This window comes from Podarcis bocagei, assembly GCF_964188305.1.
Source record: "Podarcis bocagei genome assembly, chromosome: 6".
NCBI lineage: Eukaryota > Metazoa > Chordata > Lepidosauria > Squamata > Lacertidae > Podarcis > Podarcis bocagei.
In genome coordinates this window covers 35,808,192-35,834,875 of record NC_138130.1, presented here as the reverse complement: position 1 = coordinate 35,834,875, position 26,684 = coordinate 35,808,192, and the positions used below count along the sequence as shown (strand labels likewise).

The 26,684-nt window shown below is 44.9% G+C and overlaps 1 protein-coding gene across 2 annotated transcripts; it reads left to right on the top strand.

Moving 5' to 3' along the window:
- Positions 1-265: 265 nt before the first annotated feature.
- LOC308588589 (arylsulfatase D-like) lies at positions 266-26,646 on the top strand. 2 transcript variants are annotated; one of them, XM_081197069.1, is made up of 10 exons: positions 266-706; positions 9,956-10,096; positions 10,511-10,632; positions 11,082-11,204; positions 12,231-12,654; positions 14,787-14,923; positions 16,014-16,148; positions 17,208-17,370; positions 19,065-19,186; positions 24,583-26,646. In XM_081197069.1, exons 1-10 carry the CDS (start codon positions 675-677, stop codon positions 24,957-24,959), a joined length of 1,776 nt encoding a protein of 591 aa, XP_081053195.1. In that variant the 5' UTR covers positions 266-674; the 3' UTR covers positions 24,960-26,646. The 2 variants fall into 2 exon arrangements, with proteins under 2 accessions (XP_081053195.1, XP_081053196.1); XM_081197070.1 differs by lacking the exon at positions 9,956-10,096 and having other exon boundaries at positions 267-706.
- Positions 26,647-26,684: the final 38 nt, after the last annotated feature.

Here is a 26,684-nt window from a genome sequence, read left to right as displayed (position 1 = left end):
GTTATACTGGCCCACAAAAGCCCATGACACCAAAAAATAAATAAATGTTTTGTAGGTTGCCATAGGCATCCCTATTTTTCCTTTAGTGATTGCACCTTTCTTAGAATCAGTGCCTTTTCCCCTGGGGGTACTCAAGGATATGTAGTACCGGCACTCCCCCCCCCCAAAAAAATTGGCACTTACTGTAACAACTTCATGGTGTGTACCAGCACCTTTTTTCCCTTTTAAAAAAAGAGCACTGCTTAAAATGTAATGTGAACTGAGAAATATATATATATATTTCTCAGCTGTCTGGAAATTTGGGGTCGTGAGCAAAAACAAGAGAGGAAACAAAATACAACAAAATCCTACTTGCTTCAGGAACAAAACTTCCTGTTGGCACGGTGAAGGTTTTTCTCTGAGTGATTGGGTGCAACAGAAGCTGCTATAAAGGCCACAGTGATTGTTATATAAATAAAACAGTGATTGCTTTCCAAGAGTGGACTTTGTCTGTAGCTGCTCAAGGGTTCATGTCAATTTGTAATAGCCATCTTGTTTCACAATCCACCGATTTACTTGGCAAGCTATTAAGTAAGCAGATGGTTGGGAAAACAGCCTTGCGAGCTGTCAAAAAAGAAGACAAAGCCTGACAGTCGTTCTCGCTATTTCACCTCCAAACGCCTAGAGGACTGGGGATGGATCACAAATTGAAGATTAGGCTCTCCAGGTAAGTGGAAAGCATTCCTTTTTGAAAAAGGAATCATTCTCTTTCTATCTTTTAAATAGCAACTAATGCTGATCCTTGCTGATTAGTTTTTCCAGTGCTTTCTGGAATTTGTAGCAATGGCTAGACAGCATATTTCCCATTGTGACCCTGCACTCTGTGCAGGCAAACCCAGACAGAATTAAAATAATCTCTCTGTTCCCTGATGTCTGGTTGATTGGTGGTGAATGTGGAAGTAACTCCAGTATGCAGGGGATTTTTCTGACCAAGACTGAGCTATATTTTTGAAACACTAAGGGAATGTAGGAAGTGGTTAACTTCTAAGATTTCTTCAGTACTGTGTCCCATTGAAGCCCTATCACACAGAGTCCCCGGACATTTGACTGTCTATTGATCCCTGTGCCACCACTATGATCACTTCCGCGCTGCCACCAACCCATTTCTCTCAGGTACACACTGAGTCCAGACAGTTGTTAACATTAAAACAAATAATCAAGTTTATTTTATAAGCATGATCAAGTTTATGGTTTCAGATAATTTTTCTTGTCAGTTTCTTATCCTTAGTTTCTATACCGGCCTATAGCTTCCTAAAAACTGCTAACTGATTATCCCAACTGTCTATCTGACTCCTCCTATCAGTTTCTCTCACTCTCTCACATCAAAACCGACCAACCCACAGACTTATCTTCCCTCTTGCTTCTCCAACTCCCAACTGACTTCCAAACAACTCCAACTCTAACTCTAACTCCTCCCCTGGGGTTCCCACTGGCCAATCACTTCACACTCATTTAACCCTTTCCTAACCTAGGAGGGCAAACGCCACACCCTATTCAAGTAAGTTTCGTTGCGTCTGAGGGCGATGGGATTGTATGCACTTGAATACATAAATAACGCTGCAACGGCTCTAAAAATGCCTCTCTTTAAACATGCAAATCAGTAAATAACACAGCGAAAATACTACTTGTGTTGAGTACTTTTTAAATGTGTCAGTGTTACTCCCCAGAGCACTGGTATGCTTAATTCATTGTGGTTTTGGAGTTTGTGGTTGCAACTTTTTTTTGTTAAAGTTCATTGTGCTGGACATGCCAGATTTATTCTATAGATGTCTGTCATTTGATTCGTAGAAGAAATTTATGGTGGTGGGAAATTGACACATCACAGAAATTGGGGGTAGCTAAAATGGGGACAAACATGTGCATACACAATGTACGATAAAGTGTATTTCGTAGTGAAGTTGTAATGCATTTATTTATTGGTTGAGGTCGGGGAACAATCACATTGGGGTGGTAAGTGGGGAATGGTATGCCTTGTATACCTGAGCAAAACAGACCCCTCAGCACCATAATGGGGCCTGAATATGGTGGGTCATGTTTATCCTTTATTCCTACTGTTTGGATAGTGGGCAGCGGTATGGAAATATAATAATAATAATAATAATAATAATAATAATAATAATAATAATAATAATTTATTTATACCCCGCCCATCTGGCTGAGTTTCCCCAGCCACTCTGGGCGGCTCCCAATCAAATGTTAAAAACAGTAACTATAAGGAAAGTTAGTAGCTATAACTAAAAACACGGGGGAATTTTAAATATGATCACCTACTACAGGGTCTGCAGGTGCCTTACATCATGATAAAGACTAAAAACCTATTCCTTAGTGTCAGGGCTGCCACTCAGTCCCAGCTCACATAGGACCACGCTAGCCAGCGTTCAAGTTAAAAGAGTCTTTATTGGATTACAGGTTGCATTTCCAAACTGCAATGTGCAGCCCTACTTCTTCTAGGTCAGACCGGCGAAGACCCGTCTGAGTCTCCGCCTCTAGCACACCAGCTTAATATCCTAGCCTTGCTCCACCTCCTGCGCCTTTCCTTCCGTCTCTGGGTCCTTCTGCCCCCCGGGGTCTCTTCTTTCCTACTCTCTTCTGACGCGGACCCCCCTGACCCTTCCGCCTCCCTGCGGCGGGCTTTGGGACCTGGCTCACTCTCTGGGCTGCTTACTGCGCCAGCTTCCGCTACATTTGAACTTGGCGCGCGCGCCCAACTCTCCACCTTCCTCTTGATCGTTTCGTCGCTCCCCGAGGTGGGCGTGGCTACTCCTGACTCATGCTCTCCCTCTTTCTGAAAGCCTCCGGAACCCGATATCTGGTCCCCTTCCTCCCCTCTGCTCCCGGCTGGGTACGTGGGTCCCGATCTCCAACTGCTGCTCTCTGATCCCTCTCTGGACCCTTCTTCCTGGGGTGTCCCCCTGTTTTCCCCCCTTGCTCTGACCACTGGCGCTCCCTTCTGGGAATCTTCTGACTCACTGGATAAGCTCGGCGATCTCGGTTCGTCATCCCCACTCATCTTTCCTTCGTATTCCTCCCCCTCGCTCTCTGTCTCCTCCCTTCTCTGCGTTTCTGCTCCTGAACCCCTGACATCCATCCCCCCCTCGAAGCCCCCCCTTCCCCCCTCCCCACTTTCAAGGGTGGTTGCTGGGTGCTCCATCATCACAGGAGTGAATGCCGGATACAGTTCGCTCCTCATCGCTGGCCGCCAACTGAAGATCTCCGAGTCTTCCTCCTCGCGTTCGTCAACGTTGAGCTGCTCCGCCTCCATTTCAGTGCCGCCGTGCTCGAAACCGAGATCCTCCCCGCACACGTCCATGTCAGTCTCTGCGTCGGTCGCTTGCCCTGGCATCTCCAGCCACCTCCGGCGCCACTGCTCCTCTGGCCGATCGTCCCACCAATACGAGGTGTCGGACGCCGAACCCTCCGGCGACCCCTCTGGGGAACGTGTGCGCTGTGCGGGCTCCCCGTCCGAGTCGAAGCCATGGAACGTGCTGGAGGAAAGTGTGGGTGTGAACAGCCAGTCGTCGAAGAAGCCTGCTGGCATGGGTCTGTGTGGGAAAAGGGCATGAAACTCGTCCTTGAGCAGGGGTTCCTCCAAAGCGTAGTCTGGCACCCAGCTATTAGCACTAGCCCGGGTGCCCTCTCTGGCTAGGAGGTATTCCACTCCGTCTTCCCCCCATCTGGAGTCCAAAATCTCCGTGACTTCGTTGATGGGGTCCTGCTGTGGCAATCTCCCCGCCTCCGTCCGCTCCTGAGACGGACTCGGTGCTGTTCCTGGTTCCTGGAACCTGTGAGGTGTCCTGTAGGGAGTGAGCACCGACCTGTGGAACACCGGATGCATCCTGGAACCCTCCGGTAGCACCAGCCTGAAAGCTACTGGGTTGATCTGCGCTTCGACTTGGTAGGGACCGAGTTGCTTGTGCCCCAACTTCTTTTTGGCTAACGATCTGGTCGGCACTGCGTGGGCTGCCAACCAGACCCAGTCTCCCACTCGGATCTCTTCGCCAACCCGCCTGTGCTTGTCCGCTTGCACCTTGTAAGCGTGCTTCGCTAGCTCCAGCTGCCGTCGGAGTTGATCGTGGACCTCCTGCAACTCAGACGCGAAAGCGTCCGCCGTCTGCGGTTCCCCTTCCCCCACTCTGTCCAGTCCCGGGAAGGTTCTGGGATTCCTCCCATTGTTGGCGAAGAACGGCGTCACCCCTGTGGACACGTGCTTCGTGTTGTTGTAGGCGAACTCGGCGAGCGGCAGGTAATCCACCCACGTCGCAGGCTGTTGATTGGCATAGCATCTCAGGTACTGCTGCATGATGGCATTGACCCTCTCCGCTTGCCCGTTGGTCTGCGGGTGTCTCGCTGATGTCAGGTTGATCTTGACGTTCAGGAAACCCATCAGCTTCTGCCAGAAATTCGAGATGAACTGGCGACCGCGGTCGGACAGTATAGACCGCGGCAGCCCGTGCACTTTGAACACGTGATCTATGAACAGTTTGGCTGTTTGTTCTGCCGTGGCCACCTTCGCACACGGTATGAAGTGTGCCATCTTGGTGAACAAGTCCACCACCACTAGTACAGCTGTCTTGCCTCTCGAGCTGGGGAGATCCGTGACAAAGTCCAGGGCCACCCTCTCCCACGGTTCAAACGGCGTTTGCAGCGGTTCCAGCAGTCCCGCCGGTTGTTTGTGCACCGGTTTGGCCCTCTGGCAGGTGTCGCACCTCGCGACGTAGTCCGCGACTTCCCCTCTCAGTCTGGGCCACCAAAAGTCCCTTGCGACTAATTCCACCGTTTTTTCCGTGCCAAAGTGCCCTGCCGTGGGTGCGTCGTGCAACTGCTGCAGTACCTTGGCGCGAAGTTCATCTCCCGGCACGTAGATGGCCCCTTTACGTAAGAGCAAGCCGTCCCGTATCTGGAACTCGTCGCTCTTCGCTGTGCCCTTGTGCACCTCGGCCATCTTCGCCTGCGCGAATGAGTCGTCCTGCAACGCCTGCCGCACCGCATCCAGGTCTACTGTGGCTGAAGCGCACGCCCACGCAGCTGGCGCGAAGATGTGCATGGCCGCCGCTGGCGTCGCCTCTTCGAGGTATTGCGGTTTTCGGGACAGTGCATCCGCCATGATGTTGGTGTCGCCCGGGACGTACTCTATTCGGAAATCGAAGTCAGCAAAGAACTCCGCCCAACATATCTGCCTCTGGTTCAGGAACTTCGCCGTGCGCCAGTGCTCCAGATTCTTGTGGTCCGTGCAGACCTGCACCGTGTGCTTGGCGCCGATCAGGAAGTGTCTCCATGCTTTGAATGCTGCATGAATGGCAAGCAACTCCCTGTCCCAGATGGTGTAGTTCTGCTCCGACTTGGTGAGCTTTCTGGAGTAGAACGCTCCCGGCCTCCAGACCCCCTGTGGGTCCCTCTGCAGCAGGACAGCTCCCACTGCTCTATCGGACGCGTCCGTCTCTACCCGCATTGGTCTGCTGGGGTCGATATGCAGCAGTTGCTCTTCCGACGCGAAGAGACGCTTGAGTGCCTGAAAGGACTGCTCCGCCTGCTCCGTCCAGATGAATTTCTTCTTCTTGGAGCTTAGCGTGTCCGTAATAGCTGCCGTCTGCATCGCGAACCCTTTGATAAACTTGCGATAGAAGTTGGCGAAGCCGACAAACCGCTGGACCTCCTTCCGGTTGCGCGGGCTCTTCCAATCCAACACCGCTCGAACCTTGGCGCTGTCCATGGCTAGCCCCTTGTCCGACAACTTGTAACCCAAGAAATCCACCTCCGTCGTGTCGAACTGGCACTTCTCCAGTTTGGCGTACAGTCTATGCTGCCGCAACCTCTCCAGCACCGCCCGAACATCCTGGTCATGCGCTTGCTGCGTTTCGGAGAATATCAGGATGTCATCCAGAAAGCAGACGCACTTCTTGTAGAGGAGTCCCGCCAACACATGATGCATGAAAGCTTGAAAACAGTGAGCACCGTTTTGCAATCCAAACGGCATCACTCTGTACTCGTAGGTGCCCAGAGGCGTGAACATGGCTGTCTTCCACTCATCGCCCTCCCTCATGCGGATGAGATTGTACGCCCCTCGCAGGTCCAACTTGGTAAACACGTGTCCCTTGCGCACCGTCGCCAGTAGGTCGTCAATCCTGGGCATGGGGAAATCAGAGGGCTTGGTCATCTTGTTCAAGAGGCGAAAATCCACCACCAGCCTTTTTTGGGGCGTGTCCTTCTTCTTCACAAAGAAAACAGGACTGCCCCCTACTGCCCTGGACTCCCGGATGAAACCGCGCTCCAAATTGTGATCTATGAACTGTTTGAGTTCCTGTAGTTCATCCTCCGACATGGAATACAGCCTCCCCTTCGGTAACGTCGCCCCTGGTAGGAGGTCAATCTTGCAGTCATATTGCCTGTGCGGTGGTAACTTGTCTGCCTCCTTCTCGCAGAAGACCTCCAGAAAGTCTGCGTATTTGTGGGGGACTGCTTGCAACGTTCCCAACTGCAGTTGTGATTCCTCCTCCTTTCCCTCCTGTTCGGGCAGGATGCAGTGTTCTGCGCAGTAAGAGGAGCCGAAGATCAGCTGTCGCTGGTACCAAGCCAGTGTCGGACTGTGCCTGTCCAGCCAACTCATGCCCAACACAATGGGTGTGTCCGACAGGCGGGTGACGTTAAAACTGATGACTTCCCTGTGGTTGCCAAGGCGCATCACCATTGGCGGCGTTTGCTTCACCACCTGCCCCCCCAGCAACTCTCTACCATCCACTGTGACGACTAGCAGGGGCAGAGTGGCCGGTAATAGCTGTATAGCGTGCTGCTCCACAAAATCCTGTGCTATAAAGTCTGCGTTGCTTCCAGAATCCACAGAAAGCGGCACTTCGATAGTGACGCCATCGGGCAGCTGGAGAGATGCTGTGAGTTGCACTACTGGTTTGGGTGGGAGGGGGTCTGTGGGTTGCAAGATCGCTGGGGACTGCTTCAGTGATGCGTCTGGCTGGGCCCCAGTGCCTCTGTCTCCAGCCAGACATCGTCGTTTCCCTGCTGTTGTTCGCTGTGTTGCGTGGCCGCTTTCACCGTTGCGGAGGCTGCAGTGTGCTTGGAGCTCCGCTGGGGACACTCCTTCGCCAAGTGTTGAGAGCTGTCGCATATATAACACTTCCTGGTCCCTCTAGGAGGTTTAGTCTTGACTGCCGCCGGTGCAGTGGCTCTGGTAGCTGACTGAGCCCTGGCGCCTCCCACCTCCATAGGTTCCACTCCCCCTGCTGGCGGAGGTGTGGATTGCGCACGCACAGCTTCCCTGGGAACGAAAGAGAAACTTCTCGCTGCTTCGCGCCCTCCACGTCCTTCGTCTCTGCACCATGGACGTTCTTCCAGCCTCACCCCCACAGTCAGCGCCCTTTGGACCACTTCCTGCGTGCTCCGGGGCCTCTCCCCCCTCGCAATTTCGTCTTTAACAGCACTGCTCAAACCTTCCCAGAAGAGGTCTCTGACTGGGGGCGAATCCCGGTCCCATTCTAAGGCACTGACCAGCGCAAAAAAGCGGGCGTGATACTGGCGTACGCTCGCCCTCCCTTGTTTCAGTCCATGAATCTCCCGTCGGGCAAGATCCACGTCAATGGTAGATAAAAAGCACGCATCCATCGCTTTGATAAAGGCATCAGCATTCTGAAGCGCCGGATCTTTATCCCTCCACAAATTGCGTAGCCACGCTTTCGCATCCCCATGCAAATGGGATAGTATAAACCCCACTTTCTCTTCCTCATCTCTAAAGTCTTTCGCCAGCAGTTGCAGTGCGCACATTACGTCTGCTCGAAAATTGGGGTACTGTTGTAAATTCCCATCGAAGTGAGCCACAAGCCCTCCTGCTCTCCGTGCCAACCCAACCCCCTCCGGTCTGGGTCCTGGCTGCCCCTGCTTAACCAAGGCTTCAAACCTGGCGTGGAGATCTCTGTAGGCGGCTGCTGCATCCTCCTCCCTTTTCTTGGATGCCTGTACCTCCGCGTTCAATTGGGTCACTGCCTGTTGCAGCGCTGAAATTTTCTCTGCTTCCGTCATCTCTGCCAACCGTTGTGAGCTTGCTCCCAAACACCAATTTCCTCCTCTCGCTGCTTCTGCCTCCGCTGCGAGGTATCAGGTGTCCGAAGCTTTAAGGAGACGGGTCTTACTGTCAGGGCTGCCACTCAGTCCCAGCTCACATAGGACCACGCTAGCCAGCGTTCAAGTTAAAAGAGTCTTTATTGGATTACAGGTTGCATTTCCAAACTGCAATGTGCAGCCCTACTTCTTCTAGGTCAGACCGGCGAAGACCCGTCTGAGTCTCCGCCTCTAGCACACCAGCTTAATATCCTAGCCTTGCTCCACCTCCTGCGCCTTTCCTTCCGTCTCTGGGTCCTTCTGCCCCCCGGGGTCTCTTCTTTCCTACTCTCTTCTGACGCGGACCCCCCTGACCCTTCCGCCTCCCTGCGGCGGGCTTTGGGACCTGGCTCACTCTCTGGGCTGCTTACTGCGCCAGCTTCCGCTACATTTGAACTTGGCGCGCGCGCCCAACTCTCCACCTTCCTCTTGATCGTTTCGTCGCTCCCCGAGGTGGGCGTGGCTACTCCTGACTCATGCTCTCCCTCTTTCTGAAAGCCTCCGGAACCCGATATCTGGTCCCCTTCCTCCCCTCTGCTCCCGGCTGGGTACGTGGGTCCCGATCTCCAACTGCTGCTCTCTGATCCCTCTCTGGACCCTTCTTCCTGGGGTGTCCCCCTGTTTTCCCCCCTTGCTCTGACCGCTGGCGCTCCCTTCTGGGAATCTTCTGACTCACTGGATAAGCTCGGCGATCTCGGTTCGTCATCCCCACTCATCTTTCCTTCGTATTCCTCCCCCTCGCTCTCTGTCTCCTCCCTTCTCTGCGTTTCTGCTCCTGAACCCCTGACACTTAGTATCAGGGGTAAAGGGCATGACTTTAAAACAAACTTTACATCATCTTCACACACCCCACCATGCCGTAAGTTGGAGGAACTCAAAACCTGTTCCTTCAGGTCAGGGACATTCAGGTCACGTACAAGAAACCTAAAGCAAGATTCTCTCTCTCTCTCTCTCTCTCTCTCTCTCTCTCTCTCTCTCTCTCTCTCTCGTCAACACTTTTTTTATTTCAGTCAATGACCAGTACATAAGATAAGAAGACAGCAAACCACAATAAAATAAATTACGTATACTGTTACATGTGAAGTTTAAAACAATGTAAGATATTAAAAAGCAAGGGGAAATATAAAGTAATTATATTATAAAAAAACAACAACAACAACAGGGTAAGGTGTTAATAATTCTAAAATTAAGACAAGATCCTGTGCTGACAAGCTATTGCTGCTGCACAAAAACTAGCTACCTTGGTGGTGATCTCGGGAAACTGATCAGGCAAAAGATAATTGATATAAAACACTTCAGATCTTCCTGGTATACTTTGTAAAAGTGGATTAATAAAATGGTGGTGGATTTCACAGTAGAAGGAACAACACAATAAGACATGTCCCACAGTATCTATTTTCTCTACTTTGCAAGGGCATAAGCATTCCTATCCAAACTCATATCAAGCAATATAAAGTTTATACCCATTCATATCGAAAGGACTTTCAGTGAAAAGGTGGTGAAGCATTCTTTGCTTCTTGTGTGTTTTCTTTTACAGCCAGCTGTTCTTAAGGGTTTCAGACAGGAGTCTTTCTTAGCACCAGCTGGAGATGCCAGGAACTGCCTTCCCAGAATTCTTTGGGAGAAGCCATGTATTTTGCATGTATGATGTGGATGTGACCCAAACCTGGAACCATTAGCACAGAAACCATTTGCTCTGTTATTGAGCTCCTACAACCCTTCCACTAAAAATTATCTCTCTCGCCCACCACAATCGCAGATAATCCAACCTTAGAAAATTCTGATCCTGATGTTTTGGTGGTTGTTTATGTAGATGCAGTCTAGCTATTTTGCTAGTTTCCTCCCTATTTCCCCAAATGTGTGATGCGGCCGTGTCAAGACCCAACATTTTGTTGATAATGGCGGATGACCTTGGCTATGGTGATTTGGGATGCTTTGGTAACGACACACTCAAGTAAGTGTCATTTTGTGACTTGAGATCATGCACTCAGCCCCACCCACAAAGTTGCACCACTCGTCCTGTTCCTCCCCAGGCTCACCTTTTGCTTTTGGGGGCAGCTCCTATTCACCCCGATGGCTCCTTGTTCAATTAACCACCACAGTGTAAATCACAGTTTTGTACAGTGTCACTGCATAACTAGAGCCTGATGATTTGGGTCATGCAATTTAACCATATTGCTTCTATGGTTTCATCTAGAGAATTTTTTTAGTAAGTGTTTGATACAATTTCTAAATAAACCCTTTGTTGCCTCTGCAGCCCTCAAGATGGAGCTGCGACCCAAGAAAGGCTTCACGAAAAGGTTTCTGCAAATGACAGGGGACCATACAGTATTCCCAAACTAAAGTATCTCTTTGTTCTACCTATTAGGACTCCTAATATTGACCAGCTAGCAAGGGAAGGAGTGAAGCTTACTCAGCAGATTGCTGCAGCTTCGCTTTGTACCCCAAGCAGAGCAGCTTTTCTGACTGGGAGATACCCCATCAGATCAGGTTTGGCGCTCTCTTTAAATGGTTGGTTGGTGTTTGGGTGCACAGAGGATTACCCCAAGCGATAACCAGCCCTGATGCAGATCGGGAGGAGGGGGGAGCATATGCACACACGTACATAGACCTCTTTCAGGGCTCTGCAGTTGTGCATGCATTTTTTGCGTAGCTGGACCTAGCATGACAAGATTCCTGTCAGTCACACCTCCTGGCCAGCTGTCATGCAGCACAAGACTCCAGAAGTCTTTTCACACAGGCACAAGTCTGTACCCAGTGGTAGCACAACGGTGTTGCATGCAGAAGTTTCCAGGTTCAATCCCCATCATCTCCTGGTTGGGCTGGGAGGGAACCCTGCCTGACCTGAAGGGTTTATTAACTGCAGCCCAGCCAAGTCAATGTGATAGCAGCTGCCACTCATACTAAGGCTCTCGCCCCCAATTCCTTTTACATGTTAGGTATGGTGTCCAGACATGAGCCCCGTGTCATCGCGTGTACTGGTGCTTCTGGAGGACTCCCCGCGAATGAAACAACATTTGCTAAGTTATTACAGCAACAGGGCTACACCACGGGCCTTGTAGGTACAGTATCACATTGACATATTCCTTCCATTTTTCACTGACACATCTGAGCTTCAGTTTGATCAAAAATTTCATGGTTGTCACTGCCTTCTTGGGGTCTCCAGCTGACGAAGTTAAATTAGAGGGTAAGCAAAAGAAATTATTGGGACAGAACTACCTAAATCGTATAGAAATTTATTTATGTACAGTGGTACCTCTGGTCACGTACTTAATTCATTCCGGAGGTCTGTTCTTAACCTGAAACTGTTCTTAACCTGAAGCACCACTTTAGCTAATGGGGCCTCCCACTGTTGCCGCGCTGCCGCCACGCGATTTCTGTTCTCATCCTGAAGCAAAGTTCGCAACCCGAGGTACTATCTCTGGGTTATTGGAGTCTGTAACCTGAAGCGTATGTAACCTGAAGCGTATGTAACCCGAGGTACCACTGTATGCTACTACAGCAGCAACAATGCCCAAAAGTGGAAAGAAGCAGAAGTCCCACTAAAGGAAGAATGGATACAAAAACTTACGGAATATGCAGCAATGGCGAAACTTACCAGAAGAATAAGAAATCAAGATAACAAACTGTTTATAAAAGAATGGAAACGTTTTATTGAATATTAAAGATAAATTGTAAACAGATAAAAACATTAGCAGGATTGTTGTAATAACCTGAATTTTTATAAGAGTATATATTTACAGTAGATAATTAAATGGGGAAGTTAAATGAATTTAGATATGCAGAAGATATTGAAAAATAAATTTAAGGAACCACAGAAAGAGGGGGAAGGAAGTTAAATTTTGAAATGTCAAATTGATTGTAAAATTAATGAAATGTATAAACTTGAAAAGTATAAATAAAAACTTTTTAAAAAATTAATAAAATAAATTAGAGGGTGAGCAGGCAGAATCAAGGGGGCAAGCTATTTTGAACGGAGGACAGGTTTTGCCTATATTTTTCCAGTATAAATATTAAGTGTATTAAGTTGCTTATTGGTAATTTACAGGATTCATGGTTTCTTTAGCTATCATTGTTAATCTTTTCAGGAAAATGGCACCAAGGCATGAACTGTGAATCCCACAATGACCACTGCCACCACCCTTTAAACCATGGCTTTGATTACTTCTATGGCACCCCTTTTACACTTGTGAATGAATGCCAGGCTAATAAGGATCCTGAGATCAACGTCCAGCTGCAAGCTACGTATTGGTTTTACACCCAGATGGCAGCTCTTTTGGTGTTCACTCTTGTGCTGGGAAGAACTACTGGTTTGTTCTGTGTGAAATGGAAAATAATTGCCTTCACTGCTTCATGTGGTATCCTATTTTTCATCTCCTGGTTTGCCAATTATGGATTTGTAAGATACTGGAACTGCATCATGTTGAGAGATCACATCATTACTCAGCAGCCAATAAAGCTGGAAAATGCTGCCTCCAGGATATTGAAAGAGTCAACCTCATTTATTAAACGGTAACCCATTAAAATTATTTAACTGCTTTTCAGATTTTGAGAGGAGTGGACTGATTTTGAAACCTTTGTCGTCCGTGCTTAGGATGGAGCTAAGACTACCTTTACTAGTGTGTCAAATCACTGCATTGCTCAGTGGCATGTTTTTCAGATGCTGTTGCATTGATACAAACTTTTAGGACAGAGCTTTCCAAACTTTTTATGCTTCATTTCGTGACACAGTAATTTAGTTTTACTAGCAAACGGGAGGTTAAACTAACCCCTTTCCAGCCCCGGGAGGAGAGTGAGGAATGTTCACATGACACACCTGCACACTGCAGCCGACACACTAACACATGGGTAGGCAAACTAAGGTCCGAGGGCCGGATCCAGCCCAATCACCTTCTAAATCTGGCCTATGGATGGTCGGGGATCAGCGTGTTTTTACATGAGTGCTTTTATTTATAATGCATCTCCAGGTTATTTGTGGGACATAGGAATTCGTTCATTTTTCCCCCTTCAAAATATAGTCCAGCCCCCCACAAGGTCTGAGGGACAGTGGACCGGCCCCCTGCTGAAAAAGTTTGCTGACCCCTGTACTAACGTATCGTGACACACAGTTTGCAAAACTCTGATTTAGGATCTGGGTACCTTGCTGAAGTATTGGTACATCTCAGCCAAGGTGTCCACATGTTCAACTGTGTGCATGTGGTAAAGGAAATTATGTGTGTGAAATGTGAATTTTCCTTTGTGCTTTGATTGGGCTCAGACATTCATTAAATTAAGTGTATAAGAGAGAAGTGTGCAACTTGTAAACATGCTGGGTTGGATTCCCCTAAGAAACTTCATCAACCAAAATCCTCTGCAAGGATTTCTCTATGCTTGTGCAATAGGATTCCCCCCCCCCTTCTCTTAGATGCCCCCCAAAATTGGCTCAGGAGTCTGGAGAACTCAGAACAGGGCATGGGGAGGAGAGGGGGGATTGTTCCATCTGGCAAGATGAAATGCTTGTGCAGACAGAACAATTTAAAGAGTGTGATTTGAATTCTACCCCAAGTTCTTCACTAATTTGGGCTGAACCACTGGCGGCAAGCATAAGGGTAATAATACCCATAAAGTCCTATTGTGTGTTCAGAGTGTTGAGTGTACATTATTCTTGTTGTGACTCTTTCACAACAACTATGTATAAAGTAGTTGAATATATCATCATCATCATCATCTATTTTGACCTTCAATGTAAATAAAATAAACAATCTGGTATTGTGGAAGGATTGTCAATGTGCCCTCAAGATGTTGTTGGACTATAGCTCCCATTATTATACATGTAGGAGCTTGTGTGTACTTCATACATGACCCTAAAAGATGCTTATTGAAGGTGGGAAGTTTGGCAGCAGCCAGACTGAGCACTTTGTGACAGAAAATGTCTTTAAACAGTTTCTTCCCACCACATCAGAAATTTCTCTGGACACTTAAGAGAAGCATCCATGTATGATAAAATTGCAAAGAAAATTAATAGTAAGTTGTAGGTTGACTAATATGGTGCACCACAAATATAGCATCAAGGGTGCATTTAAACCAATATCTTATTACATACATACTAGTCTAAAGAAATAAAACAATATAATCCACAAGGGGGAAAGCAGTGGAGCTGCAACGCTCCTAGAAAATCGAGATCGATTACAAAGTTCTTACCTATTGGGTATCTGAAAAGGCTCTTACAGCTTCATTGATGTTCACATGTGCTGAAGTGCCTGACTATGTGTGTAAATGTAAGCATGTGGTACAGCCAACACAACAAATTTAGGATCAGCAATTCCCATGCTTTAAGTAAGCAACTCATAAGCTTTGCCAAATACAGTTGCTCAGAGTTTTAGGGTGGCAGTCAATAGGAAACTCAGCAGCTCACAGCATTTCAGTCTGGCAGGCACTGCTTATCATAACAATGACCATGAAGCATGGTAATGGTGGTGATAATAATGACTGGCTGAATGGGCTAAAACCTACTCCTTTTGTAACATTTCAATCTCATTAGTGTGTATGGAAAGATCTCTGTGTCTGTATCTGTTCAGATCTTTGCTCAGCTATGAATTCCACATAGCTAATGGATGCTTTTGTTGTTGTTTTAAAACAACATTTTAAAACATTTTTTTCCCCAGAAACAAACAAGGACCGTTCCTCCTCTTTGTTTCTTTGTTACACGTCCACACACCCTGTTTCACCACAAAGACGTTTCATGGAAAAAGCAGGCATGGTTTATATGGAGACAATGTAGAGGAAATGGACTGGATGGTGGGTGAGTAGCACTTGTGGTTATTGATATTTTTCTAAGGACCAAAGTAGTAGCCTTCCTTGGACCTTTTCTTCTTCTTTTTCCTGAATTTGTAACTTCCTTGTTGTCTTTCAACTGACTGTAGCGTTCAGCTTAGCACTGGAGAACAGAGATTCATAAATCTGATAACTCCCCTTCCCTGTCATCAGTTCCTTGAAACACTTCCTGAAACTGTGGCAATGTCATTTCAACATCTGGAAATGACAGATAATCCTCTCTATATTGATTTTACAAGCTTATTTATTTATATTTTATTGAAACAACTTATATGCTGCTTAACTACAATAGTATCTAAAAGCAGTTTACAAAGATACAATGCAAAAAATAAAAACCAGTTAAAACTATGAAATCAAATCACCAGTTAAAATACTATCTGGAATTATTATTATTTTTAAATAATAATAATAATAATAATAATAATTTATTATTTGTACCCCGCCCATCTGGCTGGGTTTCCCCAGCCACTCTGGGCGGCTTCCACAGAAACCAAAAAACACTAAAATATCATACATTAAAAGCTTCCCTGAATAGGGCCGCCTTAAGATGTTTTCTGAATGTCAGGTAGTTGTCCATCACCTTGACATCCGATGGGAGGGCATTCCACAGGGCGGGCGCCACCACCGAAAAGGCCCTCTGCCTGGTTCCCTGTAGCTTCGCTTCTCGCAATGAGGGAACCGCCAGAAGGCCCTCGGCGCTGGACCTCAGTGTCCGGGCAGAACGATGGGGGTGGAGACGCTCCTTCAGGTATACTGGGCCGAAGCCGTTTAGGGCTTTAAAGGTCAACACCAACACTTTGAATTGTGCTCGGAAACGTAAATCTTCATTAGATGCTGGAAGTGCAACAGGGAGGAGGCCTGCCTGACCTCAGATGGAAGGGGGCACCATAAAACTGGGCCCACAATATTAAGTTCATATCTTCTGAGGGATATGAGCCTTGAATCCCAAAAGACATCTGTGATCGGGCAGGGATATAAATGATTCTGCAATCCTTGAGGTAACCTGGACCCAAGTATTTGGCTTAAAATTAACTCTTGTGGTTCATCCAACTCTGCAGGGGAAATTCTTGCTGCTGTTGACAAAGAGGGCTTGAGGAACAACACTTTTACTTACTTTACTTCTGACCACGGCGGCTTTTTGGAGGCTAGAGAGGGTATTACCCAGCTAGGTGGCTGGAACGGTATATACAAAGGTAAGGCAGCTTTCCTTCAGTTCTCCATGCCCTTGTATAGATTACTGTACTTCAATGTGCCTGTGTGTCTGGAAACTTCCATGCGTACAGAACAAAGCTTTGAGAGGACAAACTGGGCTTCTGAATAACAAACATATAATGCTACTACAAAGGCACGTTGACTGGCTCCCAAAGTAAGGTAAAGGGACCCCTGACCATTAGGTCCAGTCGTGACTGACTCTGGGGTTGTGGCGATCATCTCACTTTATTGGCCGAGGGAGCCATACATCATGTGGCCAGCATGACTAAGCCACATCAGGCGACCAGCATACATCATGTGGCCAGCATGACTAAGCCGCATCAGGCGAACCAGAGCAGCACACAGAAATGCTGTTTACCTTCCCGCTGGAGCGGTACCTATTTATCTACTTGCACTTTGATGTGCTTTCAAATTGCTAGGTTGGCAGGAGCAGGGACCGAGCAACGGGAGCTCACCCCGTCGCAGGGATTCGAACCGCCGATCTTTTGATCGGCAAGCCCAAGAGGCTCCGTGGTTTAACCCACAGCGCCACCCATGTCCCATGGCTCCCATAGTGGGTTGCAACAAATTATTATGACATAACAAAATTTAAAATAGTGGTTAAAAAATAATAGCATCAGTGGCCTAAAACTGTTCTTAAATAGAACATCCATAAAACCACCTGGATCCCCATCCCCCAAGTCTTTAAGATTTCTTAAATGGCCAAAGAGTGGGGGACTTATGAATTCATCTTGACCATCACAGATATGGGAGATCCCTGATATTCGCCAAGCTTACTGCTTTCATAGGTGGATCACAAAACAGTGCCTTGGATATCAGTCTTAAAGCTTGGGCAGTTATATACACGAACTTATTTATGTCAAGAGCCTGCGCATCCTCTTTATCAATATATGTGTTCCTTCATTATTCATGCTGGGCTCTAGGTTTTTAAAAATGCATTTAACAGCTGATCTCCACTCTGACAATCTCCACACTGAACTATGACATGAATTGTCATGAATTGTAATTATCTTTCTCTTCTATTACTTCTTCTTTGGCAGGTGGAAAAGGTATGGGAGGCTGGGAAGGAGGAATCCGTGTGCCTGGAATAGTTCGGTGGCCAGGGATAGTCCCTGCTGGCAGTGTTATTGAGGAACCAATAAGTCTTCTGGATATTTTCCCCACAGTGGCTCACTTGGCTGGGGCATCCATCCCACAAGACAGGTACAGAATACCGGTCTGAAAGTAGCTCAAGACGATTTGGATTTTAGCCATTAAAATTTGCAAAAATGTGTATATAATCCATAGCATCATCCATTTGCTTGGCTTTCTGACATGTTTTAATCCAGAAACATCTTAAGTGATTTCATCTACAGGTATTCTGTAAAGATTGCATTTAAAAAATATGCTGGCCTGTTAAATTCAAATGGATTTCTCCATATAAGGGCAAAAGCCTGTTGAATCATAGAATTGTAGAGTTGAAAGGATCATCTAGTTCAACCCCCTGCAACGCTGGAATATTATTCCACATCATGTGCTTTTTTTATTTTCCCAACAGCATTTAATATTTTAGGATTCCCCTCCCCTTTTCTCCATTTCAAATGGGCTCAAACCCATGACCTTGAGATTAAGAATCTTATGCTCTACCAACTGAGCTATCCCAGACTTTGTAAAATACAAAATCAAATGTAAATCTTTCTTTTTATTACAAGACCGCATATTTAAATAGAAGGCAGGGGGCTTTCTTGGTAGTGGTGCCCACCCTGTGGAACTCCCTCTCATCAAGGAAATAAACAACTATCTGACTTTTAGAAGACATCTGAAGGCAGCCCTGCTCAGAGATGTTTGTAATGCTTCATGTCGTATTGTGTTTAAATTTGTTGGAAGCTGCCCAATAGGTAGGAATTTGGGACATATGGTTGACATTGTTATGCCTCATCAATTGCACAATGGACTTCTGCTTGCCTGACTACCTCAGAAGCTCACCACCTCTACTCCAGTGGGTCCACCAACCATCCAGATTGGATTCTGGAGGATGGATAGAAAGCTGCAGTTGGTAGGAGAAGAGGGCAATACAAGAGGGAAGTGTCTTATGTGAGTGGAAGTTGGCTCATCTGTTGATGAGTATTACCTTATGCATTTGCCTGACTGAAAACTGTTCATTCAATTAAATGGAAAAATTGATAGTGCCAAGACTAGCGCAACTCCTAAGGTAGAATAAGGACTCTTACAGGAAATATGGCGGCACAGAGAAGATCCTGTAAATCCTGTATCCTCTTTCTTTCCCCCCTTCCTTCTATCCTGGCACATTTGGCCCTGAACTGTATGTAGTAGTAGAGGGCCAGGCTCAGGGTGGCTAACACCAAATATAAATTACAATAAAACATAATAGAAAAAAAAGAAAAAAACAGTTACTTAAAATAGGGCTGAAAATACAGCTGAAAATGCAGCCTCATTCTAATAGTAGCCCATAAATAAAGGACATAAAGGAAGGAAACATCAGATATTCACCTGAGCCCGCTATCCATGCTGGTCCTACATGGGCCAGCAAAAAAGCCAAGAGAAAATTTATATACCAAATCCCATACAAAGGGTCAGACTGAGTCCAAGCCAAAGGCCAGGCGGAACAGCTCCATCTTGCAGGCCCTGTGGAAAGATGTCAAATCCCACAGGGCCCTGGTCTCTTGTGACAGAGTGTTCCACCAAGTCAGGGCCAGTGCTGAAAAGGCCCTGGCTCTAGTTGAGACCAATCTAACCACCTTGAGACTCAGGACCTCCAAAGTGTTGTTATTTATGGACCTTAAAGTCCTCCACGGGGCATACCAGGAGAGGCAGTTCCTTAGGTATGAGCTAAAGAATCAGTCATCGGCCTATGCTGTACAGTACTACTTTACTAAATGTATTATTACTTTTCTTAGGGTGATTGATGGAAGGAACCAGATAGCTTTGCTACAGGGAGCGGTGCGGCACTCAGAGCATGAATTCATGTTTCACTACTGTGGGTCGTACTTGCATGCGGTGCGCTGGTACCAGAAAGAGAGTGAGTAGAAAATATTCTCCTTATATCAGGTATTGGGTCACTGAAATAAAATGTGTAGCTCATGATTCAGTGTGGCATCTTGACACCAACTTGCTTGCTTCTCAGACTGTGTGCACACCATACATTTAAAGTGCATCATGGGAACTGTAGTTTATTAAGGTGCTGGAGATTTTTGCTCTGTGAAGGGTAAACTACAGTTCCCAAGATTCTTTGGGGGCAAGTCATGCAGTTTAAATGTGCTCTAAATGTATGGTGTGTCCACACAACTGCACTCAAAGCTATAGGTTGTGCTGTATGGATTTCACTATTAGAAACATGAGGATTTGGTACTGGGTAGCCTATTATCCATTTCTGGATCGAGTGTCCATTTCTGTCTATTATGACTGCAAGGTTGAGATTGAAAACATTTTGGAAATGCTTGGTGAAATCTCAAAAGCTGGAATGGATTCTACCTGTGAGTTGCCAATAGCAAGCTCACACACTCGCTAACCTGTATCAGAGCATTGAGTATCTTCACGCACTAACCACAATGTACACAAAATAATGTGTAAGACATTCTATATCTGTGTATATCCATTCTCTATGAACTGACTGTCTGGGGGGGTGACAAAGGGGGCAAAACAATGTCTCTCTCCCGAAGTCTTTCTCAAAAGTTGAGTCAGGTGACATGTTGAGTCAGCCACAGTTGGCCATGGGGTACCAACAACATTACTTGCTAATGTTATTCGCCTGCAGGCTGGTGAGTAAGATATGCACACTTCTCTGAAGGAAGCTCCATTGAACAGGGTGGGATTTTCATATGATTAAACATGCACAGCATTGCTCTTGCTTGCAGTAAGGGTTGAGCACTGATGACAAGAATACAACAATTTTGTGCCTGATGGATCTCGTCTGTTTTGAAGGAGTTGGGTTTGATAATTTTGACGGGTTTCTTTCGGCAGTACAGGTCTGGAATTCAACAAAATTAAGAAATCAATAGTACCAAGCTTAATCTTTGTACCAAACTAGAGAATATCAAACAAATAAAGAAATAGGCTGCTGCTGCTGCTTCTTGCATTAATCTGGAAGTGTGCATCATTCAGCGTCCTTCTTTTCACCAGTTTGTTGGAATATACTGTAACCAGATGCTGAATATGTGTATTATAAGATATTCCACTAGAGGGCAAAGATATCCAAGCTTTCTTTGAACAAACATGCATTTTATTCTTTCCTTTTCCAATGCTTATTTTTCTGAAAAGTAGCTATCTTCACAGCCACAGAATTGTGAAGTGCTTTTGATGCCAGATTTTGAAAGTGATTCAGCTGCAGGTATTATAAGCCCCATATGCAAAAACACAGTGTTTTCGGAAAGGGTGGAAATTCTTTTACACAAGTGCAAAAATGTAGCTGAATGCTTAGTTGAATACCACCCTTAATCTTTACTCTTCTTTTTTCAAGTCACTGATTTTTTTAAAAAAAAATTCTAATCAGACCATTAGGTGCTGTGTGATTTTTTTTAAATTATATTTGTATTTCTTACCTATTGTAATTTATTGCATTGCAGTTTGCATGCCACAGAAATCAAATTGTAATACAATAAAATGCATACAAGATAAGAAATAAAAAGGAAAGCAACAGTTAAAAATCAGTTTGAGTCCTTAATGCAACCATACATCCACAAACACACTACAGACCACCTGAGAGAAGCTTGCAGGCCACTGTTTTAAAGACCCTCTCCTGGAATCAGTGGGCTTCCTTATCTTCCATTCTTAAACTCGATACAATTAATCAGTATAAAGACATTTTAAAAAAATATCTATCTTTAATATTGGAGATGAGATTTTTCTATGAGGTAGGCTCAGCTCGTTATAAGGTATCCTGATGCTACAGTTGAACACCTCCCAAAAATGGCTCCCTCTTCCTGATAGCTGCTCACCAGGGCTATTTTTAGAGCTAACAGTTTTGTGGAGCGGAAAAACAGAATTCCATATCTATCCTGTGGAGAAGCGTTCTTCCATGGCAACTAGCAATTCATCATTTTTGACAGAGCTATATGAGGGTAAAGGCTTCTGAAGCAGCTCCAAATACCTTGTCCTGGAAAATCTTCTGTTGGAAGAACCAAGTGGTTTAACTATCGTGAACAAATTTGACATCCATTCCAGTGAGAATTCCAAAAAGTGTTTGGAGGACCACATATTCATCAACTAGAAACTGAATATCTTTAGTTTCTTTTCTCTAAGGTGGTCTCTCTGGAAGGCCTATTATGTGACTCCAAAATTTCACCCAGAGGGGGGGGGGGTGCTTGTTATGGAAGAAGACTGTGTCCGTGTTCTGGAGAGCGAGTAATTCACCACAATCCTCCCTTGCTTTTTTACCTCACATCATCCTTCTGAAACCAGTCCTTTTCCACCAAATTCTGAGCCACTTTTCAACACACTAGAACAGTGATGTCCAACCGGTCGATCGTGATCTACTGGTCGATCGCGGGCGTTCCTGGTCAATCCTTGTCGATCGCATGATCCCGATAGATCTCCAAAAATGATAATAATGAAGTGATAATGAAGATGCACTTATTTAAACAAATAAATTGTAGACTCCGATGACTTTTATAGAACTCCCTTCTTACTGGCCTAGTTCATGTGTAATGCTAAGTAATGGTTTGCTTAAAGAACCAAGTTGACTTGAAGATGATCAGACAAAACCATGGCTTATCAGACAAAAACTGAAATAGATAGACCATTCATCTGATTTGGTATAAGGCAGAATCTTACATTTGTAGCGGAAATAATTCTGCCCATGGTCATGAATTCTGCTTGTTCCTCTCAATCCAGAAAGAAGAGGTCACATTTTTAAATCATGTACATAATTTAATCATAGTTAAACCCCATTGGAATGGGACTTCAGTGCACCAAACTATGAACTCAGTTACATCTACAAGCATCAGCTCTAACCTTATAAACAGACCAATCTTCCACACTGCTAATACGGAGAACTTGGATTTAAGCAGATTAATTTTCATTGAGAGCGATGGAGCTAAAGGAGCTTGGTCCTATCTATGCCGTTTTTTAGCTGTTATGTTGACTGAATTTCTAGGCACCTAAAATAAACTACCAGCTTCCCAGTGTGAAGGTGAGATTATGCAGACCCCTACTGAGCTGAGCTCTTTGGAAATTTACAGGCTGGATACTGCGCCATCTTATAGGTCTTCTTTCCTACAGCAATCCATCTAGGTGTTGAAAGAGATAATCCAGAGATGAATTACAAGTTTATTCAACCCATGGCCATTAAGCTACTTTGCATGTAGCATTAAATGAGAAGTGGACAGCTCTCATTCTTGGACACCCAATTCTTCCTTTAATCCTTTGCAGCCCTGGCATGAATTAAAAAAAGAATTCAGCCCACAGCTGCAAAGGATCAGGAGTTCACGTATGAGTACATTTCCTCTTCTTTTGAGTTTGATGCCATGACGGACGTCTGATAAGACAGTATGGCATGGGCCAAATGAGGGGGTCTGCCAGGCCTGATTATTCTAATTAGTCCCATGGACTACGAGTTCCCCACCACTGCATTGAACTGTGGTTTAAAATAAGCTATAGTTTACAATGAACTAGCATGATGGGAGGAAACCAACCAGCAGATAGGTTGCCATTATGCACAAACCGGCATCAATGGTTTGTTGATGATGGCAAGCCAAGGTTTGTTTTTCCTGGTATGGTGAAGAAAAGTACAAGGGAAGGGGGATGCTGTGGGGATATTTGAGCAGTGTGTAAAATGCAACAAAGGATACTCAGTTACTTACTTCCATGCTGTTCCTTAGATGAGACAACTGCATTCTTTCAGTCTAATTCTTTGTTTTTTGAAAGATAGCCTTTTGGTTTAAATTACAAAAAAAACCCACATCATTTCATTACTTTCCCTTGGTCATGTTAAAGTGCCTAGGGCACCCAAAATATATTTTTAAAAGGCCACCACCTTTGCTTCTCTTGTCTGGCTCTCATTGATCATATCCGCAGTGTATTACATCTTTTGCAACATTTGTATAGCCCTCACTCTTCCAACAAGCATGAATTTTGGTCAGTTTTTTTTTGCCAATGCCTAAAAGTTCAAGCAGGCACACTTCACATTTGATGTGTGTGTGGTTTTTTTTAAAAAAAATCAGTATTGTGTCAGGTACAAAAATTAGCATGTATCACATCAGAGTTGGTCCAACAACTCTGGTGCAAGTGAATGTGTGATTAAAACAGCAAAGGCTGCTTTATACTGAAATGTGATATGAAGGCAGAGGGGGTGGAATGGAAAAATTGAAGAAAAAAATGGGTGGGGATATTCCAATTCTTCTCCTGTCTTCACATCTCTAGTTCATACTACACACACACATTCATTAACAGGATTTCCAGAGCGCTCAAATGCTTTTCCCTTAAAAAACTGCATCTTGTAAATTTCTCCCAATAAAGAACCAGCTCTTACAAGTCACATTGACAATAACACCTACAGATGCTACACACAATTCCCAAACTAATTAATATAATGAAAGACAGATATAGAAATCAAGAATATAAAATGTTTATTTGATAATGAACAAAGTTACAAAAATAAAGAAAAAAAAGCAGGATTTCTCTATTTACAAAACCAGAAAGTAAAGAATTACAAAGTAACAAATATGGGTGAGAAACTGCTGATTGTGTTGGCAAAAGCAGTTCCCTCCTGCAGCAACGGTTATCAAGGAACTCTACTTAGGAAGAGCACAAGTAGTCAGTTTAGGACTTGTCCTTTCCCACTATGAAACAGGGATGTTCACAGTAAAATACAGGAAGGGGGCAGAAATCTGTGAAAACTATTCCAATGCATCTCAAATTATAGAATGTTGTATACTTCTTTTTTGCAGTAGTCTCAAGTTGCAGTTATAGTTAATTAAAATAATCATATTGCCCATTAGTGGCTCATTTAGAAACTTGTAAAGAGAATTATCCAGGCCAAATATAATTGTATAAGGATTTTTATTATGGCATCCATGTTTGTGGAGTCCACATAATGAGATGAAATCATCTTAGTTCATGCATTTGATGATGGGAACTTGCAACTACTAAGCACCCTTTTCGCCTCCAGTACATTATGAAGCCAACATGCCCTCCTATTCTGCATAGATTTTGATGTCCCTGGTTTCATTTTCACCCCCATTCCCATGCCTCCTACTCCCTCCTTTTATTTTTGCAATTCCCTTTGCACCCTCATTTTCACACTCAACCCTTTCCCCCCACCCCCTTCCTCCTTACTTTTCTTGACTCCCCTTGTACATAGAACAAATCAACAAAATCTATTTGAATTATTATATTTAAACCGAATCTCCAGAGAACGTCATGTTCCATCACTTTCGCAGTTTTTGTATCATGGTGTTTTTGCTTTGCTTTCCCTTCCAGGTGGTCCAGTATGGAAAGTTCATTACACAACACCAATATTCAACCCCGAAGGCGCAGGAGCCTGTTATGAAAAGGGGCTTTGCCCATGTTCCGGAGAAGGTGTAACACATCACGATCCTCCTCTGCTGTTTGATCTCTCAAGAGACCCATCAGAGGCCGTGCCTCTTTCACCGGACATTGAGCCCTTGTTCCACACAGTCCTAAAGCACATAGGCAGAGCTGTGGAGGAGCATCGCAGCTCCCTCACATCTGTCCCACAGCAGCTCTCTTCTGGAAACAATATGTGGAAACCATGGCTGCAGCCATGCTGTGGGACCTTCCCGTTCTGTTGGTGTGACAATGAAGAAAGTGATACCCATTCATATAAAGTGGGCTAGCAAAAAGAATCCTCTTGCAATGAAACACTGTTCTTAGTACAGACAACACGAGCCAAGACATTCTTAGCTTTCTCTCATAAAGCAGCTGGGGATCGGAAGTGGGAGGTTTTTGTTGTTGTTGGTTAGTTTCCGTGTTATACCCATATGTGCCACTTTTCCTTGTTACTGGCTTGTTTTCTTAAAAACAGCAGCCCCTCAGTGTCTCTCCATCCCTGCTTTGCTCAAACCTTAATTGAGAAGGAGCAGCTAAAATTATACAGGGAGACCTCCGTTCTCACTGTCTTGGCTTGTGTTGTCTGTACTATACTTAAAATTTGGATCAAGGAGCATCAAATGGGCAGAGAAACCCCAGGGCTGCACCAGATCTTTGCAGGATTTAGAAACAAAGTCTAATTACACTGGGGAACAAAAAAAAAATGTTTTCTGTTGCATGAGGTTTTTCAACTGTTCTTATATGTTCTTTCAATGCTGATTTCAAATCTGAAATAGATTTTTGTGTACATGCTATAGTTATCTTTCAATTTCCGACTTTTGCCGATATGTCATATTTACACTGGGAGTAAGTGGACATTGACACATTGATCTACCCTAACCACATGGTAAATATTGTTTTGCAAATTTAATTTTTGTAGTTTTGTAACCTAAATATTTGTATTTTTCAGATTGGACCATGGCTTCTTCAAGTAAACTGTATCCCAAGGGAATACTTTATTTGCATACCTCCAACTGTACATAGATATACATGTCATCTTCAATGCTATACATGTCAGGTTCAATGCTATATAAGTCACTTACATTTATACTCATATTGTACTACTTTGGCTATGTGTTTAATAAAATATTGAATTCTTGCATTGTGAAAAACAAAGATTATGGTGAAAAGTGAAAAACATGAATTGCAAAAATAACTAGAGCTTACAGAACAAAACCAACTTCAGATATGAAATCAGCACGTCAAAATTAGGTTAGAACAACTGCAGGTGTCAATGCAACAAAAAATTTGTTCCCCAGTGTTGTTCAGCATTCAGCTTCCTAAAGTTTAGCAAACTCTTTCCCTAACTGTCCCCAATATATTGAAACTTTTACACAATATTGATAGGTGCATATAAATAGACTGAGTGCCTTCTGTCCTGGGGCTGTTCAAATACATGGGAACATAAGGGCTGCACTTCATGAAGAAGGTTGCAGGTTCAATTCCTAGTGTCTCCAAGTAGGGCTGGGCATATCTCCATCTAAAACCCTGGAGAACCAGTCAGTTCTAGACAACGCTGAGCTAGATGAACCAAAAGTCTGACTTAGTACAAAGCCTACGTACCTATGTACATCAAGTTCCAAGGCAATTACCGTATTTTTTGCTCTATAAGACTCATTTTTTCCCTCCTAAAAAGGGGAAATGTGTGTGCGTCTTATGGAGCGAATGCAGGCTGCGCAGCTATCCCAGAAGCCAGAACAGCAAGAGGGATTGCTGCTTTCACTGCGCAGCGATCCCTCTTGCTGTTCTGGCTTCTGAGATTCAGAATTTTTTTTCTTGTTTTCCTCCTCCAAAAACTAGGTGCGTCATGTGGTCTGGTGCATCTTATAGAGCGAAAAATACGGTATAAAGCAGTACAAAAGTCCTATATTAGCACCATTGTAGAAGGTGTTTGATTCCACGTGTCAACCATCTAATAAACTATCCACCTCCTCACCTTGTAAGCTATGGTAAGCTCTGAAGAAAGATGTACT

What these genes read in the sequence shown, in the direction of transcription:
- LOC308588589 (XM_081197069.1), top strand. Translation starts at nt 675, where the DNA reads ATGGATCACAAATTGAAGATTAGGCTCTCCAG. An exon ending in TCAACCTCATTTATTAAACG is followed by an intron (nt 12,655 to 14,786) that starts GTAACCCATTAA and finishes TTTTTTCCCCAG; the next exon opens with AAACAAACAAGGACCGTTCC. An exon ending in GGAAATGGACTGGATGGTGG is followed by an intron (nt 14,924 to 16,013) that starts GTGAGTAGCACT and finishes CCAACTCTGCAG; the next exon opens with GGGAAATTCTTGCTGCTGTT.